Genomic DNA, 19,917 nt, shown 5'->3' on the forward strand with positions numbered 1-19,917 from the left:
CCCTTCCTTTCTTTTTACTCTTAGCAACGTATAGTACTTGGATGCAAAAAAAAGTCCTTAAATATCAGTGTTTCAGTATTTTATTACAATTATCTCATAGCTGAAATCAATATCTCACCCTCGATTTGTCTGTTAAAAACATTCAGAGGCATCTTTAAATAAATCCTAACTGACATTTAAAAGCATTGTTACTGTTCTAAAGCTCTCTCTGGTAGTCAGGGCTAGCACAAACATGCATATTCCTCAATTAACCTGAATGTTCTTTGACTGATAAAGACAATCAAGGCCCATTTTTACAATTCAGCTGAAGTTGGAGGTAAATCCACTCCACACTCTGGATCAAGACTAAAATCTTTGTCACAATGCTCCCGACAAATGTTAACCCAATCCTTGGCACCCAAAGAAAGACTTCTCAGTGAAATGTTCCATCTTTCTCCTGCCAATTATTTCCCTAACTGAGAGGGCAATTTAAAGCAATATTCTTCCTAAACATCCGAATAGGTTTGATGTTATTTCCTGGGTGGTCCCATCATTCTCATGGGTGGTCCTGGGGGTCCCATTTGTCCCATCATCATCATAGGTGGGCCCATTGGGGGACGCATCCCTGGAAAGGTATGGCACAGTGTTTTAGTACTTAACCAAGCTCAATTCAGGAATGTCTTAGGTCAGAAATGTTGATTTAGCATTGATTTAGTGGACAATTATTTATATAGAGTATCTTATATAATACTGTGCTAAATTTTAAATAATTTTACTCATTGCCGACAAAAATTAGTATGGAATAAATCAAAGATTCGCCAAGTCCAATTTATATTACTCACTGAAAACACAAAATCTGAATACGAACTCAAAAAACTTTTTAATATATTATTACACAGAACATTGCTCTTCAGTTTGTTAAATTTAAAAGACCACTTATTTCTTAATTGTAAACAAAGCAAACTTGTTTCCATTGAACCACCACTAAAGATAAAGAAAGACAATTTGTTTCAAGATATCAGAAAACAAAATAATAAAGAAATATCAAGATATAATAATAACCAATATGTAAAAATAATTAAACACAATATATATGTAAATATCCCATGTACAAATGCATATAATATTAAAGAAACAATATTAAAGAGTAATAATAACCAATATGTAAGAGTTACAATTAAACAGTATGTAAATATCCAGTGTACGCCAGTACATACCCATCATAGGCATCATAGGTCCACCAGGCCCCATCATTGGCATAGGCCCACCAGGCCCCATAGGCCCTTGAGGTGGACCTGGCATGGGAGGCCCACCAGGGGGGCCTGCAGGAGGCCCTGTAGGGGGCCCACTAGGTGTTTTTGCACCTGTTAAAACAGTTGCATTTGATTACCAATGCAGGTTTTAAACTGCATATAGCTTTATCTGCTTATGTACAGCTGTATGCATCTGTGTTAGTCGGGATAATTTATCTTATAGAATACATGTTTCTCCAAACACAAGTGCCATATTCCACACAATAGTAGTCCATTTCTATTAAATGTTTTTGGGGTGAAGGGGGGAGCGACCACTTAAAGCAGGCGTTTATTTTTTTTCTTTGCATCCCAAAACTTTCAAAACAAATTCACTGTATTGATTTAATAAGATGTTATATGCAATGTACAATGACCCAAGGTACAACATGACATGTGACAAAGAGGTGTTCCATCTAAGCAGGAGCTTCTATTTATGTTTTAAGGGTGTAAAGGGGCCTTTTTTAAAGCAGGAACCACTATTATGTGAAATGCAGTATATCAAATTGCATTTAACTAGTTTTTCTATCTTAAAATCTCTTTAATTAATATTGCATTAATTCAGATTTCATTCGCACATGAAAATTTAAATTTATGATTTTTTAATTAGGATAAGACGAAAATTACCATACATCAATTAAGCTGATTTAAATTATCACAAAGAATTGAAATATGATCCATTAGGTAAATCAATACCATGGGGTGCTATGATACCAGCTGAAAAGAAGAAAAGCTTGTCAAAAGGTGGCCTTAGTTTAAACCCTTAACCCACAATCACTATCACATTAGAATAGGGAGAAATCAAGTTTCAATCATTCCAAACTTGATTAAGCAATGGGTGATATCTGATGACAGGAGGGGGGGGTCTAATTTTTTTAATAAACAGCACCCCCCTGGGGCAACATTTTGCATGCTGTGTGCTAGGGACTTACTTTGTTGTAAATTAGATGGAGGTGGTATCATAGCACCCCCAGGGCCCGGCAGTCCAGGACCACCTGGGCCAAATGGATTACTGGCAATTTTACCCTGTTTGAATGCAGCAGCTGAAAAGAAAAAAAGACAAAATATTATTTATTGTTTTTCATTTTATTGGGCATTATACACATACTCAAATAAAAAGACTTGGAATGTTAAACAGAATGAGTATTAATTTTTTTTCTTTCCTGATAGTCACTTTATTCTAACATTTAGCAAATAAAGGATTGAAACTTATGGAAAGTGCTTCATTTCCCCATTTAAATAAAGTAAGACTTCTTTTGCCCTGACTTACTTGTGTCGTCCACCAGCTTTTGAACTTGTTCTTCTAACCATTTTTGATAATATAATCTGACATTTTCTTTGTGCTTTCTGCCGCTGCAATGTGTTTTTCTTACAGAAGGCTTGAATGAAAAGGATGTGAAAATATCCATTAAAAGTATTAGCAAATCTACAGGCATGGATGCTGCACTGCAGTGAAAACATTCTCACTAGCAATGACGATTAAGATTTGTTCAATTTTTAACTGCTTAACTTTACCAGCTTAATCATTCTCAGCAAATATCTTGAAATTTGTTTCAAGTTCAGAAATGAAGCTCATAGAGTGAGTTAGCAGTAGTATCACAGTAGGGTAGACAGAATAATTATATTGTTTATTACCCGAATTCAATTTAATTAATATCCATTCATATTGTACATAATCACCATTTCTGTAGTATACTGTCTTACAATTTAGTTCTAATTTTTTAGATTTTCGTTAATTTTACACAGTGAAGTGTTTTGGGGTCCTATTTGTTTATACTTACAGAATCATGTGTGAGGTAGGTATCACAGTAGTCACAATAATATCTGAAATATATGATAACAATAATAAACACATCTGGCATAAGACATCACCATTTCCAAATATTTCCATTTTGAACAGTAAAATCTTGAAAACAACTTCCTTTTAACTTTTGTATAATTGCTCTAGCTTTTTTGGACTCTGCCTGGTAGGTATCTTTCAAATAAATAGTGGAGTCAAACGAAACTGTAGATTCACGCTGATATGGGAAGTAGACAATGTCGATGTAAGACTCACTGGTCGCTCTATAAAATCTCCAAATAAGAAAACAGTTACACTAGAGATAACGTAAAAACTAAATATCCACACAACTTAGCACATGAAAATAAAGTTATAGGGCCATTTTCAGCCTTTAGTTTTTGAAAAGGCTTGAAAATGCGCCCACATTAAACCTGTACTTACTTCGGCATCTTGTGTTATTTACAATCACGCTTTCATTTACGACGCACAGACAGACAGAAAATGCCGGCTACTTAATTTAAAATCTCGAATGCTTTTCCGGAAAGCTTTTAAAGCAACGCATTGATATAATTTGTCCATCATTTAATTTGAAATTATTTTTCATTTCACGACTATTGTATTACACTGTTATTATTCTTATTAATATTGCAAGGGCAAGAATTCCATCAACAGGTTTGGAGATTAAAGCGAAGATGGCGGAAAACTGCATGAGTTTTCGCGAAGTTGTTCAAAAGAAAGGCTTTCCAATCAGGTGGAAGGAAATAACAGTGAATACAGGTATTTTGTGTTTACCATTAAATCGAGGTTTAATTGCATCTGACACTTAGGTGCTGCTTATTGTGAAATTGCAAACACAGTTGAAGTCATTCATTCGGTTCGCCAACTTTGGTTTGAAAAGAAACCAATTTCATTTTGTTAGAATCACAAACATCACTTTAGATAGACATAAATATAAGCACAGTTCCTACAAGTTGCTATGTTAACATGCACAAAGTTAGTTGGCACACCCTACCACCAATGAATTTAGTATATTTACTCCCCCCCCCCCCCCCCCCCCCCACACACACACACACATTAAATAAAAAAAGATAAAATAATTAATCCCCCACCCCCATCAACTGTATGGATGATGATTGTGAGGCTCAGTGAGTAGGTAGGGACTGGATAATGTGATAAAGCTATTTTCATCAAGGAAGTGATGGTTCCAACAAATTCCCAACTAAAATTAAAGATGTGTTCCCTGCCTGTTTATTTTGGGAAAGGTTGCCGTTGGCCTGTACACACTAATATCTAATTGCACTGATGCAGGTGACATTAGACAGCAGCCTTAAACTCTTAGCATTGAAAATGATTTTCTTTGCACTTTCATAGTTTATCCAAACCTCAAGTTTATTAGTCTTACTAGCATTTATACATATGGAAATGACCTTTAATATTTGTTTGTGCCTGTGTTACTTGACACGTAAAAATACCGAAAGATATTCAAATATTATTTGATTGAAATTAAGTACAAATTTGTTTCATCCATTAAATCCTACACAGAAGTAAATAATGCAGTGTTGGTAATTTCATCATTACAGTTTATTCTATAACTATTATAAATAATCTGTGTGGTGTTTTGATTTTACTTACTAGTATACAGTTATCTCATATGTTTATAACAGGTGGATCTGGCAGCACAATCCAGGACTTGAAGGTTCCAGAGTCTGCAGGAGGATATGTGTACAGAGATGGCAACAGGCTGCAGTCATATGCAAGGAACAGATTCATATACTGGTAATGCCAGTCAATTATTGTCATCTCATTTTACATGCATTTTGATGTCGATTGATTTGAATATATTTAATCTGCCTGTAGGTGCAATAAGTGCACCGGCAATACTAGAAGCACAACTAGCACAATCTCAGTCTCTCCACATATGATTTGCATAAGTGAGAAGTAGTCCACATGACCTTCTAGCCTCTTCTGTGCTGAATTTGGCAGACATTTTGAAAGTAAGAGACAGGCAGGACCTAAGTAAGAGACCTTAAGGGAGTCGATGTTTCAAGGTTGGTTGTTTGAAAGAAAGAAAAAGAACACAGTATAACCAGTCAACATTCTCTTTGTGTTGCCTGTATGTCAGTACTGCCTTTCAGCAAAGTTTTAAAAAAACTATCAATGTAATACGTAGGGTAATATGAATATGATAGTGCCGCCTTTTTCAGTATAGTTTTCAATATTTTTTGCTTTAAGTTAGGTCTTTTGGCATTTGCTAACAAGATGAATATTTCTTTTCAATTTTATTGTGTGTTCACCTTGACACATACAGATTTATTTAAAAATTTGACATTGTTATTTAGATGCACCAAATGAAAAATATATCTTTGACTGTAAATCTCAACTGCTTCTTTTTTTTTCAGGAGGGTTCACAAAGACACCCTAGAGCTTGTAGAATTATCACTGGACAACGATCTCCATGGAAATGCCATCCGCCTCCACTTCCAGGATTCTGCCATATTGGGTGACATCAGCATTTTTGAGAGTCGAGGAGAGGTGGTCTTCCTTGTGGCCACAGTGTCCAGTGTCCACCGCCTGGTCTTTCCACACCCAAGTTCATTGCAGCATCAGGTAAAAGGACTAAATAATATTAAGCTGTTTTAGTCCCTACACCCCCCCTCCCCCCCCCCCCCCCCCCACACACACACACACACACACTCACACTCATCTTTGAGGGGGATATTGTATTCAGACGAAAAGTGGGTTTGCAATTATGTATGAATACTTCAATTGTTATACATTTGATAATTATTAAATCCATTTTATTCAACAGATTTTATCTTTAAAGATTGAACTTTATATGATATTATATTCATGTGCTATTTGAATTTTATATGATATATATATTCATGTACTATTTGTATTTACTTATGATTAAGCATATTAGAATTCTCATGGAGTATGATGGAGCTGAATATCTTTGTCTTCAGGTTGTGTTATATATTTTGCATCTGTGGGCAGAGGAATTCTGATTTTTGAAATTTTAAATGTGATATTGATAATATCAAAGTTTTTTTTGCTAATTTTAACAGGTACAGTAGACTTAACATATCTATCACCTTTTAATTTTAAGAAATCATTGTTAAGCAAAAACTTTCTTTAGCATTAGCTGCACAATGCTTCAGTAGTACCTTTGCATAACTGCAACAAATTTTGCTGACTGTATTGTTTTTCTTTATATTTAGATGTCCATCTTCACGGATGCCTCTGTAGTAAATCTTTGTGAGCCTTCAGACTGTCACTCCATAAGCCCAGTGAGTAATGTGGCTTACTCCTTACATGCTGCTGGAGCTTGGCTCACCACTGAAGGGGAGGCTTTATTTGCCCTGGCCACAAGCACAGGAAGCATTCTGTTTATCAAGCTACCACCAAAGGGAATTCAAGGTAAATTGATCAGAAGTTGAAGTGTTTCCTTAGGCTTAGATAAGAGACTTGTAAGTCAAAGAGGAAAAAGGTAAAAAGTGTAGAAATGTTTTGAATGCAATTGTGCATGACAGAATGATTATTTTTGTACTGTTTGTCTTATAATTGTTCAGATATTGAAAAAAAGATCAATATTTATTTGCAGGTGAAAATTTTGTAGAGTTTTTTGGGATTTTGAAATGCTATATAGATATATGTATAAACTATTGCAGTCACAGTAACCAATTCTCTCTGATATTTATCTGTTTTATGTATGCATTTTGTGTAATATATATGTACATATTTCAATGTTGCAGCACTTAATATTTTGACTGTTGTTTTCAGGGAATTTGAAATGCTTGTTTTATTTTGATTGTTTTTTATTAAGCATGAACAAAATTTATAAATGATGTGAACAAGAACTAATTGAAATGACTGGCATTAAATTTTAAGAATTATCAGTATACAAAAATGAATATTAAAAAGCCTTGAATTTATTACATTTCTTATTTTGTTCATTATTTATATGCTATTATAGAAACTGTTGTAGTTACAGTAACTTTTTCTCTGATATTAACCTGGCTAAGAGATATTTTAAGCTGAACATTTAATAATATAATTTTGTATTTTGTATAATATATGTATATATAACAATGTTGCAGCATTTAATATTTTGACTGTGTCATAGCAGGTTCTCCCATGGGGAGTTTTCAGCGAATTTGAAATGCTTGTTTAATTGTGATTATCTTTAATTGTGTATGAACAAAATTCATGAATGATGTGAACAAGAAATAATTGAAATAACTGGCATTAAATTCAAGAATTATCACTATGCAAAAATGAATATTAAAAAAGTCATGAATTAATTACATTTCTTATTATTATTTCTTATTTTATATATATATACAATATTTGTATTTTGTATAATATATATGCATATATAACCATGCTGCAGCATTTAATATTTGTCATACTTGTTAATATTTTCCTCCAAACTCCTGTATTGTAGGTATAGTGACACAGCATGAACTGAAACATGCCAGTATGATGCAGAGGCTATGGACAGGACTAGTACCAGCTATGATCAGGTAGGACATAAAACTCATCAAATTCTTGACTAAGCCCTATTTTTAAAGACTGTAATATCCAGATTGTTTATTACCTGATATATTTGGATGTTTCTTTGCATTTATGGATCTAGAGCATTGATCAAATTTGATAGTGTCTGCTGCCTAGGGAGAGGCACTTTTTTTGTAAGTAAACTGTTAGGCACCCATGAGAAACAGTCTTGGAATTTTTATAAGTATTATAAGTAATGTAAAACTTTGAAAATTTTTTTTTCTTTTATCTATGTATATATAATAAGTAAGCATATCAGATGATATACTTGCAGTTTGTTTAAATTTTTAATTATCTTGAGTAGGGGTGGTCCATCTGAAGCCGACATGGCAGAAAGTGTTTGTCTTCACTCTTTGGGTCAGGATGTGTTCATTTTTGCTATCTGTAGAGACCACAAACTCAGAATGTGGTCCTGTAAGGTATTATTTTAGCTTAAAAAACATTTATATTTTGATAATTTTTCTTGTCTTTTAATAAGATCTTTGATAGCATTTATACCAAACGCATTCTTTAAAACATAATTTATAAAGACTTCAAGTTCATAATATGATTTTGTTATTTGAAGAACTTTAGAAACATCTTTTTTACCATAAATGACTGTTCATGTATGGAAAGTTGTCTATGAATTCCTTCTGTCAGCTGTAGAATATCAGCAATGTTCTGAGCATCAAAACTTATTGCCAGTTGTAAGTTTGGGAACATGTACTTGCATGGTACAAGTTTGAATTCATATTTTCCAGAATCAAGAATGTGTGCTGGTCAGTGACATGCTAGACTTTATTCCAGATAAACTTGACCCTCTGAAAGGAACAATTGGAGGTAGGAATCCTATATAGAGAAGTATATGTTTGTCTATCTTTATGGAAAATGCTTTGATTTTTGTATGATTCAGATCAATATTTTAAAATGTATATCAGAAACTTATTGAGTAAAATTGTACTCTATTAGTCTATGTTAGTCAATCAAAAATTGATTTGGAAAAGCTTTGCAAATTATTGAAAAGTTCATATATTTGTTGTTGTTGTTGCTTTTCAGCTCGAGGCCATGTTATTAGAAAATCAGTGGAGGGCAACATGCTGCACCTAGGAGTTTTCTTGAACTTTTCTGACAGAAACCAGGTGACTTATAAAAAATTGTACTGCAGTGAATTTGAAACAAACAAATAAAACAATACTGTTTTGATATTTTTGTTTATTTATAATTATTGCATGACAGCTTAATGGTGATTTTGATTATAATGCAAAAAATTTTATTTTATTTTATTTATTTATTATTATTATTTATTTATTTATTTATTTATTTATTTTTTTTTTTTTTGCAGTTTTGCATATTTCAACCAGTATTAGCAGATGGTCGATACCAGCTGAACTTGATTACCACTGTCTTTGCCCCAAATGTAAGTAGAAAGTCAACCTAAGGTTATTAATCAGTCTATTTTTCCTCAGTGGAACCGTGCACATGAGTATATTAATATTTTTGTATGTCTGCACATTCATGCAAGTAGTTCACCAAGTTGCCAACTGAATTTAGTCTTTTGTGGCTTCATTGAATTATAAAGAATGAAAGGGTGATTTAGACTGACAAATTATTGTTTTAATCCTGAATGTTTCCTGTTCCATAGCTGTAAGATAACAGTTTAGTAGACATGAGATTTTACATTGAGTGAACAAGTTACTGGCATCTCAATTTTAACTGACTATCTTTGTGATCATCTTAGGAGGACCTTGTAGAGTTCAGTCTGACCAATACTCACCTGTGGTCACTGTGGACCACATCAGAGAGTGAAACAGTGGTCAGATATGCAGCTTTAGACAAGTAAGTATAGTGTTAGTACATCAGTCTTCAGTTTGTGGAAAATTAATAATTGTTTTCGGAGAGACTAACTATAACATTCATGTGCAGTTATCATAACGGCATTGTCATAAGAGATGGACCTTTATTCAATTAGATTATGCTTTGTGCAACCCTTTTGCAGTCGGACAAATCAGCAGTCCATCTTTCCTTCAAATATAAAATTGCCAAAATTGTTTATATTTTGCACTTTTTGTCATGAGGCAGTGTTTCACATAAAAAATAAACCTTTTAATGATTTTTTTCCTTAAATGTTAACCATTGATTTTATTTTTAAAATCAACTTAATCATAAATAAATGATGACATTTATTTATGAGTAATATACATCTATTTTGTTCTCTTCATAGCAGTGATAATTTCTCCTATGACCCATGGAACATGGTTCACCTGCAGCAGCCAGAATCTCCTGAGGTCATTGTGCCTCTGCACAGGGAACCCAGAGAGACATACATGGATTATATTTTCTATCCTGGGAGATTCACGGCTCAGACTATCAGCAAGGCACTTAATGTGAGTCTATTTTAAACAAAACACATCTGTTAATGGTCTATATTAATGACATATTAATTTGTACTATGGTCTGCTTGTGGTAGAATTTTCTTTATTCTTTTGAAAATCAACTTAGTTGTAAGGACATATTTGAAAGTTCATTCTTTTCTCCATTTTTGATTTTTAAATGATTAATAAAAATATCAGGTCCAAAAGAATGCAAAGATGCTTTTAGCATATTTGCTGTAAAATGTGATGAAATTTTTAAAGATAAAGGCTGAATGTTTTTCAGATATATCGCCGTTCCCTAGACAGTTTAATGGGGCATGGTCTCCACATCTCCAGCCAAGTGTTGAGAGAGGAGGTCACAGCAGCAGTGGAGAACGAGGTAGGTGGTTGTCTGGCTTAGTCAGGGATGTGACTTTTCTTGCTCTCTCAGTATTACCCTGGATATATATTTTCCAACTTTTTCACTAAATGACATTCACATCCCTGCTTAGTGAAAAAAAAAGTTGTAGTAATATGTTAATAATGGGAATTCTGAATGACCACAGGGTTCTTATTGGATAAGTGCTACAGAAACCATTTTGAACAGGCAATATTTTATTTGCTTGGTGAAATCACAACTTCAGATATTTAAATTGGACCTCTTGAAGCATTTACACAAACCATAATACAAGAAGTGTTAAAACCCATAGCAACACTAAGAGATATTAAATAAGTAAAATGAATGCTACATTAAAATCACAGGACTAATTTCAGCAAGATTGATCTCGGGTTTACATATCACCTGTATTGTTTAAGCTTAACTGATGAAGTAGAGAGTTGAAAAGCCTGACTTAAGAACTTGATAGTTAATACCAATTCTTAATTTAAATTACTAGTCACTGTTCCATAAGTTATAGTTGATAGTAAGGACAAATATGCAACCATAATTAGGAAATTCACTAGATGCAAATACAACAGCGTGCTATTTAGTTTTCATCTTGATGGGTTTAGTGCTAGTTTTCTTTTTGCAAAATATTCTACAGCAGCATCAACAACATAATATGCACGATGTCAGTAGGACAATAGACACAACAAGCAGAAAGGCAATGACATCCAGCAAGTAGTATTGATACCATGGCATCAGTACCGTAGGAGAACGCAAGTAGGAGCCGCCATGTTTAAGGACATGTTCTATCCAATTGGTAGTGAGCTGTTGAGGTGTCCATGGCTGGTCCCGATAAATTGCTGAAAGTTTTTTGGCTTTTTCAACGTAGGAAGAATTGTCAATCATAGTATTAATATTGAATACTAATTCTTCAGTGGTGAAATAGAGAATGTCCATAACTCTAGCTATTCCTCTTTGTTGTGCTCTATTGCTATTATAGTACTGGTCTCCGTTGAGAGGTAGTCCAATCACAGGTACGCCGTGATAAAAAGATTCGAAGGCTCCCCCAAGACCAAAATGGCTAATGAAAAGTTTGGTGTTAGGGTGAGCCAAGAGATCATTTTGTGGAAGCCATGGTAAAAGTTTGACATTTGGCGTGATGGAGTCAGGTTTTGGTCCTGTATGTTTCCATATGACTCCATATTTTACTTTGCCAAAAGCTTCAACCATTTTCTTTATGACATAATCTGGAAGATAACTTGCTATGGATCCAAAACTTACCACAATGACACCATTTTTATGATGTTTCATGAAAGATTGAAGATCTTTAGGCAGAGGTTTCCCAGGTTTTGCACTCATTCCTCCAGCAAATATGGTGTTTGGCAACGTCAGTTGTGGAAAGTCTAATGCAGGGTGCCTTCCAGTCACTATAAACAATTCCGAGTCAGCTAATATCTGATGAAAGTTTTTCTTCGGAATTCCCTTCAAAGAATCTGCATGAAAATCATATGGGATTGAGCAGGTTACCATATATATGTAATGCACATAGAGTAGAAAATTCATAGTCCTTTGCCAGAAGTTCATAGTATCTGAATAAGTAGATAAAAAATTGGGAACAATGGAAGGCAGAGATGGGGCTCCAGATTCAGTGGGTGGAAAAGCAACACCTGACACATATGGGATATTGTGTATAATGGGTAGTAGGTATGCTGTTGAAAAAGATATAAAAGCATTTTGTACAATTGCCATGTCAATCTTAAGATCTTTTAACTTTTTGTTAAAGTCAGCGTCTTTCAACATGTCTGCAGTGTAGTTTTTGGTGAACACATCACGGAAATTATTGATTAATTGTGCAATTTTATAAGAAGGAAAGGTTCTGTCCGTTGGTCTATCAAAGTATGAAAATATTCCATTTTTCTGGAATTCTGCCGTTTCAAACACCAAAAATTCATCTGACCTTGTTATGAACGATAGAACTTGAATCCTCTTGTCAAGAAACCCGCTGGGTAAACTTGGTATCATTGGCTGTGGCATGACGATGTAGACTTCATGACCTCTGTCTGCTAATCCAAGGAGAAGTGCCTGTGTGTCTATCATTTGGCTTTTAAACGGCATGCATATTCCCAAAAATCTTGCACTGTTGACTTGGTTGATCAACGTCATGCAGCTTAGTATGGTTAAGCACACTGTACATATGTAGTAATTTTCCATGTTGTGGTGCTGAGAAGATCTTTTCAAGCAAAGTTAACTTGTGTAGATAGTATATAATGGTGCTGATGTTTAAGCCTATAGATATCAGGGACTGGTTTGATTGGTCATGCCTGTTTTTTATGTCATTAAGTAGGACACTGATATCATAGTATAAGGTTTACATTTGACCTAGAGAGCAATACTTTGAATTTGAATACATATTTTTTCTTTCTTTTTTTATAGTTTAAATGTGCAATAAGTGGTTCAGGTGCATAATAATGTAAATAATTTCAAGGTATTTTTTAAATCAGTTTATTCATTTTTACCTTTTAAACACAAAGTTGAATAATAAAATCTAGAGAGTTTTTATACAACTAAACTTTAAAACCAGAAAGCACTGCATACTACTGACTCTCTTACTGTTATCACATTGTTATACTTTCAAGTAGAAATGCTCCTCAATATTTTTTGAAATCACAATTAAAAAGAAACTATTTAGCTGTTGTATTTACAACCTTATACACATGTAGTCAAGAAAACATGCTATTTGGTTTTAACTTTGTTGGGTTTAGTGTTAGTTTTCTTTCCACAACAAAGTCTACAACAGCATCTACAACATGATATACAAAGTGTCAATATGGCTGTAGACACAAGAAGCAGAAAGGCAATAACATCAAGCAAGTAGTATTGATACCATGGCATCAGTACCGTAGGAGAATGCAAGTAGGAGCCGCCATGTTTAAGGATATGTTCTATCCAATTGGTAGTGAGCTGTTGAGGTGTCCATGGCTGGTCTCGATATATTGCTGAAAGTTTTTTGGCTTTGTCAACGTAGGAAGAATTGTCAATCATAGCGTTAATATTGCCTACTAATTCTTCTGTGGTGAAATATAGAATGTCCATGACTTTAGCTATTCCTCTGTGCTGTGCTCTATTGCTATTATAGAACTGATCTCCATTGAGAGGTAGTCCAATCACAGGTACGCCGTGATAAAAAGATTCAAAGGCTCCTCCAAGACCAAAATGGCTGATGAAAAGTTTGGTGTTAGGGTGAGCCAAGAGATCATTTTGTGGAAGCCATGGTAAAAGTTTGACATTTGGCGTGATTGATTCGGGTTTTGGTCCTGTGTATTTCCATATAACCCCATATTTTACTTTGCCAAAAGCTTCAACCATTTTCTTTACGACATAATCTGGAAGGTAACTGGCAATGGATCCAAAACTTACTATAATGACACCATTTTTATGATGTTCCATGAAAGTCTGAAGATCTTTAGGCAGAGGTTTCCCAGGTTTTGCACTCATTCCTCCAACAAATATGGTGTTTGGCAACGTCAGTTGTGGAAAGTCTAATGCAGGGTGTTTTCCAGTAACTATAAACGATTCCGAGTCGGCTATTATCTGGTGATAACTTTTCTTTGGAATTCCTTCCAAAGAATCTACATGGAAATCATAAGGAATAGTATGTGATGAAATATGAATATATGGCAGGTAGAGTAAAAAATTCACAGTCCGTTGCCAGAAGTTCATATTATCTGAATAGGTTGATAAAGGATTTGGAAAAATGGAAGGCAGTTGCTGGGCCCCAGATTCTCTCAATGCCATACCAGAGCCTGTTATATATGGGATATTGTGTTTGATCGGAAGAAGGTATGCTGTCGGAAAAAATAAAAATGCATTCTGTATGATAGCCATGTCAATCTTCAGCTCTTTCAATTTCTTGTTGAGGTCAACATCTTTTAGCATGTCCGCTGTGAAGTCTGTGGTAAAATAATTTGTGTACTGATGAAATATTTGCATAGTTTTATAAGGAAAAGTTCTGTCCATTGGTCTATCAAAGTATGAAAATATTCCATTTTTCTGGAATTCTGCTGTTTCAAACACCATAAAGTCATCTGACCTTGTTTTGAACGATAGTACTTGAATCCTCTTGTCAAAAAACCCACTGGGTAAAGTTGGAATAGTTGGCTGTGGCATGACGATGTAGACTTCATGACCTCTGTCTGCTAATCCAAGGAGAAGTGCCTGCGTCTCTATTAATTGACTTTTGAAAGGCATGCACATTCCCAAAAATCTTGCACTGTTCACTTGGTTTATCACAGGGATACAGCATAGTATGGCTAAACACACTGCTGAAATGTAGGTCTTGGCCATTTTGTGGGCTTGATATGAAGACTGTTTAAAGCAGAGCTCACTTTTACCTGTATGTTATTCTGATGCTATATATATAATGCTGACCCAGTGTTTGTCTTCATTCAAGTGCTCATGTGTTGATTTGATTGGTCCCTCAGAGGTCAGAAGGTCATTATTTAGGACACTGGTCATGCTAAAGGGTTATCATGTTACTTGTGAAAACAAGGCTTTGAACAGTTTGGTGACACTTTATTCTACAGAAACATGCAAGCCACTCTGAAGGAATTCCGATCATTATTATTTTCTTTGTAAGAATGATTTTTCTTAAAATTGATATTATGCTGTATTTGTTCACTCTTGGATTTATTCTATTTCTTTTTTAATATTGTGAAAATAGTGATATTTCCTATCTGGTGCAGAAATTAATTGTTTGTTCTTCTTTTTAAGTCATCAAATTGTACTCTTTCAGTGTTGTTTACTTAGTAAACATCTTGATCTAGATCTGTGTTTTACTTTACAATGATGTCAGTATGTCCCTCCTTAATTTTAAGAGATCTTTATTTAATTTTCATTTTTTGTTTCATTATACATCAGTTTTTTAATAAAATGAGTTCTGTATTAACTATAACCATGTCTGAAGTGCAATCAGTCACAGTACTTCTGGTGATGCTATTCATTATATGTATTAAAATTCAGCTTCTGTTGGCACAGTGTGTGAAAGCAATGGTAAATCCTTGTTCATGGTTGCAGAGGGTTACGCTATATTGAAGTGTCTATATATAGATAATATTACTACCAGGTTTAGTCCAACAAAACTAGAGCAATTTTACAAAAGTCCAGAGGAAGTTATTGTCAAGATTTATTCCTGTTCAATGAAAATATTTGGAAATGATGTCTTATGCTAGTTGTGGGTATTATTGTCAGGGGCAGATCCAGGATTATTTGACCTTATGCGAAGCCAACCTCCCCATCCCCCCCTCCTCCTTGACATGGGATTCAGCCTAAAGATTTTTGGTATTTTAGAGGGCGAATGGTACCAATTTTTACAGTTTAAAATTCTGACTCAGCTAGTCAAAACTCTAATTTTAAGAGGGGACCATTGGTGTGATTTTTATTCAGAAATTGAAGGGGGGGTCAGGACCCCCCTGACACCCCCCAAATCTGCCACTGATTGTCATTATCACAAATAATGAGATTATTATAACTACTATGAAACTTACCTATATGACAATTGACGAAAAAAGGAGATGTTTCCATTCTCTTTTATTGAGCAAATTTGTACTTATATTCACAACATTTATCAGCAGATTACCATCAGTAAATTGATGGTTTATTTGTAAACCCTTTCAGAATATACCTATAAAAAAGCATATAATAAAGCAAACAAATCTCAACAACAACAAAAAAAGTGATAGGGTTCTTGTTTTTTTTTTCATGTAATAATACCATTTTCGAAACAAAAACAAGACTATTCAGCAGTATACAAAAATATCAGGTACTTCTGAATCATTTTTTACTCCATTTTAATTATTTTTCTTGTCAGGTGACAACGGCATGTACAGAGTCCTTCTTGCACAATATTTATAATAGTAATAAAATACAAAATTTGATATAACAAAGCACACAATGAAAGCCACCGCAAAAAGAAATCCTATGACATCCAACATGAAGTACTGATACCAAGGGAGATATTCGGCAACAGAGTGTAAGTGGGAGCTACCAAATTTTGTGACGTGTTCGATCCAGTAGGCTGCAGTCTGCTGGGGCGTTAAAGGAAAATCGCGAAAAATAGCAGATGCTGTTTTGATAGCTGCTCTGTAACTGTCATTGGACATCATTTCGTCAATGTTATCAATGAGCTCTTCAGGTGTAAAAGTTGCAATGTCCATTGTAAGACCAAAACCTTTGCTTTGGACTCTCTCAGCATTATGGATCTCGTCTCCGTACACTGGGAAGTTGATCATTGGAATTCCATGATACATACACTCATATTGACCTTCATTCCCTCCGTGCCCTATAAACAGTTTTGTATTCCAGTGACCGAGTAGATCATTCTGAGGGATCCATTCCTCCAGGCGAATATCATTGGGCACATCTCGTAATGGCAAATCGCCTTTGTATTTCCACACCACCCTGTAGGGTATCCCGCGAAAGGCCATGTAGAATTTCTTGTAGATTTCATTGGTCAGTTGGAAGGATATTGACCCAAAGGAGACTATGATGACCCCATAGGGGGCCTGGTTCATGAAGTTGTCCCAGTCGTCTGGGAGGGCTTTAGCGGGACGAGTGTCCATACCCCCCATGAAGACAACATTGGGCAAACTGGGTAGAGGGTCCTCCATGACAAAGTTATTACCTGTCAGTAGCCAAAGTTCCGATCCGCGCAGAAACTCCTTGAAAGTTCTCGGGTGTTTGTTGCGCACATGCTCCTCGCAAAATTTTTTGGGAATATCAGGCAACACGATAGCAGGCAAGATAGTCTGCAGGCAAAAGTTGAAAACTCTTTCGAAAAAATTCATTTTACTGGACCATTTGAAGCCCTGATTTGGCACATAGGATGGCATAATGCTCACTGGGACGCCTGCGTAGAGATGGAGCTGTGTAGTTGTCAGGGTGACATAGGGAATCCCATGCCTGTATGGAAATACATAAGCGCTAGGCCAGAAAGGATAACCATACATGAGCATGAGATCCAGTGTCAGAACGTCCTCCAGATGGCGATACAATTCCTCATCCTTCAGCATATCCTCAGTGTAGTTAAACAAGTGTTCTGTTAAGTTGGAAAAAGTGTTGACCATGTCGAAGATTCCAGTTTGTTTAACCCCGGGCGATTGAGACAAGACACTGAGCGTGTGCCCCCTCTGCCAGTCTGCTGCCTCGAAATACCCATGTGTTTCTCTAGATTTAAACTGCAGCAGATTGATTTCTGGATCATGAAGATCTTCTATTTCTACATTGTCTCCTACAATGATGTAGACCTCGTTGCCTCTGGCTTTCAGCTCTTTCAGCAAGTTTTGAGCCTTCACAAATTGTCCTTTTGCAGGGTAGATTATAGCCCCAATGGTGTGTCCGTCTGTGAACTGGGGCAGTATCAAAATAAGGGTCGCTATCACAGAGAGCATTTTCACTATTATGCGGTGGATTCTCACATGTATCTCCATGTAGGTAAATTATACCTGTAACATATTCACAACATTCACACCCCTAGCCTGCACCAAGGTCACCTTCCCCTGAAATAACACAGAATGATGTGGTGTTTTAAAGCAAAAGTGAATGTTAGATCCATCAGTATAGTGCAAAAACATCATTTTTCTACTAATGCCAGACATTTATGAGCTCATAAGACTAGTAAATGCACAAGACTGATTTGCAAATGAAAAGCTCCCATTTCATAGAAAGCTTACCTTCGGTTCATATAGTAAACCTACATTGCTGTAGAATGCAGACCTTGAACTGATGTGCATGTCAAGTAAAGCATGGCTGCTGTAATATGACCCAGTGACCTAAATAATTACGATGACCTTGACTGCACTTTACTATAGAAATATTTGTATCAGTGCAAACAACGTGAAGTGAAAACTAATACGTCTGTTTGTGTGTCATATGCGAGTTTATTTCAAAAGGGATTTGAGTGCAGATCAAGATTATTCTGGAAAACTACCTGTCTAAACACCTGAGAGAGCTAGCTGTGCATTTTTGCAGATTTCTTTTTCTTTTTTTATTGGCCAGCTGTGTCAAAATGCCTTTTTGCTGATATAGATAATACAGTTTACCTGACAAAATTATAAATACTTTCTTAGTACAGTTATATGTTTATAAAACTCATTTTTAAGATAATTAGGTATGTATTGTTTTACAAATTAACTATGGTGAATGAAAAGTATTTAAATTAATTGTTGTAGTAGGAAGCAGATATTAGAAAATCAAAAAATCATTGTGTATAACATTTTTTTCATTTTTGTTACTGTTTCTAATAACATACTTTGGTTGTTGTTGATTAAACAAAATTTATATTCATAAACTAGTAGTATGTGAAGAAGTTAAATGAAATATGGGCTTCAATATAAATACGTGACTTTAATTCTTATAAAAGCTGTGACATTCCCAAGCCTTGAGTGACAGTACATTTATGCAGTATTGATCGTTTTAGACAGATAAATTAGGTTTAATCATGATTTCATTTCTTAGACTCAGAATTATTGATTCCTTTTATATTTCCAAGGAGATCCAATAATGGTTCCTTCATGATTACCATTGAAGGAATTTAACAGATTTAGGAATTTAAAAAAAAATGCATAAACTACAAAATGTCCTTAAAGGTTAAGGGAAAGTATAACAAAATTTGTTTATTGTACCACCAGCGTTAGCGCTGGCGGTACACATGGTTTCGGTCTCGTCCGGATCGTTCCGCCGGACGGCTACCGTTACCGCTTCTCCTCCTAGACGGTAAGGCCCCCCATACCCATCTCATGGATTTAGGTCACCTATAATCTCAACTCGTTCCACGTAAAATTTGGGCTTTGTCGGTATTGGGGTCTGGGTGTGGCACTCATTGCAATGCACCCTTGTCCAAAAATGGCAAAATTAAATGCTAATTATCTACCCTACGGAAGGAGTTACGGGAAAAATTTCTACAGACGGCTTTCCAAAAGTCATATGTGTAGATTTCAAATATACCCTCGGATTTGACCTTTGACCTTTACTTCAAGGTCAAATGGGCCAAAATTTTCAAAAAAATGAAATTTTTTACGAAAAAAAAATTTTTTGCCCTGTTATTCAGACACCACACAGACTTAACCAATAATATTATTGGAAAGTGTTACCCTTCAGGTCATCTTTCATCTCCGTGGATTTGGGGTCAATCGGTGCATTTTCACAGGAGTAGCGGCCATAAGATACCGAAACTGAAAACTGTCTCTAATTCGGGAACCGTTAATGCTAGAGACCCATTCTTTTTTGCATTTTGTAGAGCATGTAAAGCCCAACACTGGAGGTGGTCTCGGTTTTTTTGTATTCCATACGGTTTTCGAGTTACGCTGTATCAAAAAGTACATATTGGTGGTGAAAGGAAAATGTACGGAAGCCCACTGGTGCCATATGTAGAAAAAAAAATTATCTCGAAATTTCGAGATACTATTTTGAAATTTGAACAAAAAAATTTACCACCAGCGTTAGCGCTGGCGGTACACATGGTTTCGGTCCCGTCCGGTCCGTTCGCCGGCTCCGCCGCCATGTTACCGTTACCGCTTCTCCTCCTAGACGGTAAGGGCCCCC

At 35.3% G+C, this 19,917-nt stretch overlaps 4 protein-coding genes across 8 annotated transcripts in view; 1 reads left to right on the forward strand and 3 right to left on the reverse strand.

Annotated features, from left to right (window-relative positions):
• Positions 1-62: 62 nt before the first annotated feature.
• On the reverse strand, positions 63-3,608 carry LOC106160900 (U1 small nuclear ribonucleoprotein C-like). Of its 2 annotated transcripts, none has more exons than XM_013537671.2 (6): positions 3,490-3,608; positions 3,050-3,092; positions 2,539-2,647; positions 2,294-2,311; positions 1,197-1,343; positions 63-604 (listed from the first exon to the last, which is right to left on the reverse strand). In XM_013537671.2, the coding sequence occupies exons 1-6, from the start codon at positions 3,495-3,497 to the stop codon at positions 510-512; spliced, it is 420 nt and encodes a 139-aa protein (XP_013393125.1). In that variant the 5' UTR covers positions 3,498-3,608; the 3' UTR covers positions 63-509. The 2 variants fall into 2 exon arrangements, with proteins under 2 accessions (XP_013393125.1, XP_013393124.1); XM_013537670.2 differs by having other exon boundaries at positions 2,201-2,311.
• Positions 3,609-3,676: 68 nt separating this feature from the next.
• The window catches only part of LOC106152809 (nuclear pore complex protein Nup160), a 34,849-nt gene continuing 18,608 nt past the window's right edge, over positions 3,677-19,917 (forward strand). The window contains exons 1-12 of one of the 3 annotated variants that reach the window (XM_013526548.2): positions 3,677-3,825; positions 4,713-4,824; positions 5,448-5,655; positions 6,270-6,468; positions 7,496-7,574; positions 7,910-8,024; positions 8,346-8,424; positions 8,641-8,723; positions 8,927-9,001; positions 9,323-9,420; positions 9,806-9,968; positions 10,240-10,335. In XM_013526548.2, coding sequence (XP_013382002.2) covers positions 3,741-3,825; positions 4,713-4,824; positions 5,448-5,655; positions 6,270-6,468; positions 7,496-7,574; positions 7,910-8,024; positions 8,346-8,424; positions 8,641-8,723; positions 8,927-9,001; positions 9,323-9,420; positions 9,806-9,968; positions 10,240-10,335 — 1,392 coding nt within the window. In that variant the 5' untranslated portion in view covers positions 3,677-3,740. Of the gene's footprint in view, positions 3,826-4,712; positions 4,825-5,010; positions 5,097-5,447; positions 5,656-6,269; positions 6,469-7,495; positions 7,575-7,909; positions 8,025-8,345; positions 8,425-8,640; positions 8,724-8,926; positions 9,002-9,322; positions 9,421-9,805; positions 9,969-10,239; positions 10,336-19,917 lie in introns of those variants that run through there. The other 2 variants (XM_087002038.1, XM_087002050.1) reach the window with 2 other exon arrangements.
• On the reverse strand, positions 12,807-14,752 carry LOC106160893 (UDP-glucuronosyltransferase 2C1-like). The gene has a single exon (XM_013537664.3). The coding sequence runs from the start codon at positions 14,662-14,664 to the stop codon at positions 13,054-13,056; it is 1,611 nt and encodes a 536-aa protein (XP_013393118.2). The 5' UTR covers positions 14,665-14,752; the 3' UTR covers positions 12,807-13,053.
• On the reverse strand, positions 16,061-18,142 carry LOC106152836 (UDP-glucuronosyltransferase 2B14-like). Of its 2 annotated transcripts, none has more exons than XM_013526574.2 (2): positions 18,048-18,142; positions 16,061-17,873 (listed from the first exon to the last, which is right to left on the reverse strand). In XM_013526574.2, exon 2 carries the CDS (start codon positions 17,802-17,804, stop codon positions 16,167-16,169), a length of 1,638 nt encoding a protein of 545 aa, XP_013382028.2. In that variant the 5' UTR covers positions 17,805-17,873; positions 18,048-18,142; the 3' UTR covers positions 16,061-16,166. The 2 variants fall into 2 exon arrangements, with proteins under 2 accessions (XP_013382028.2, XP_086858200.1); XM_087002074.1 differs by having other exon boundaries at positions 18,072-18,129.

Source organism: Lingula anatina, chromosome 1 (genome assembly GCF_051362555.1).
Source record: "Lingula anatina isolate TDL-2025a chromosome 1, LinAna3.0, whole genome shotgun sequence".
Lineage (NCBI taxonomy): Eukaryota > Metazoa > Brachiopoda > Lingulata > Lingulida > Lingulidae > Lingula > Lingula anatina.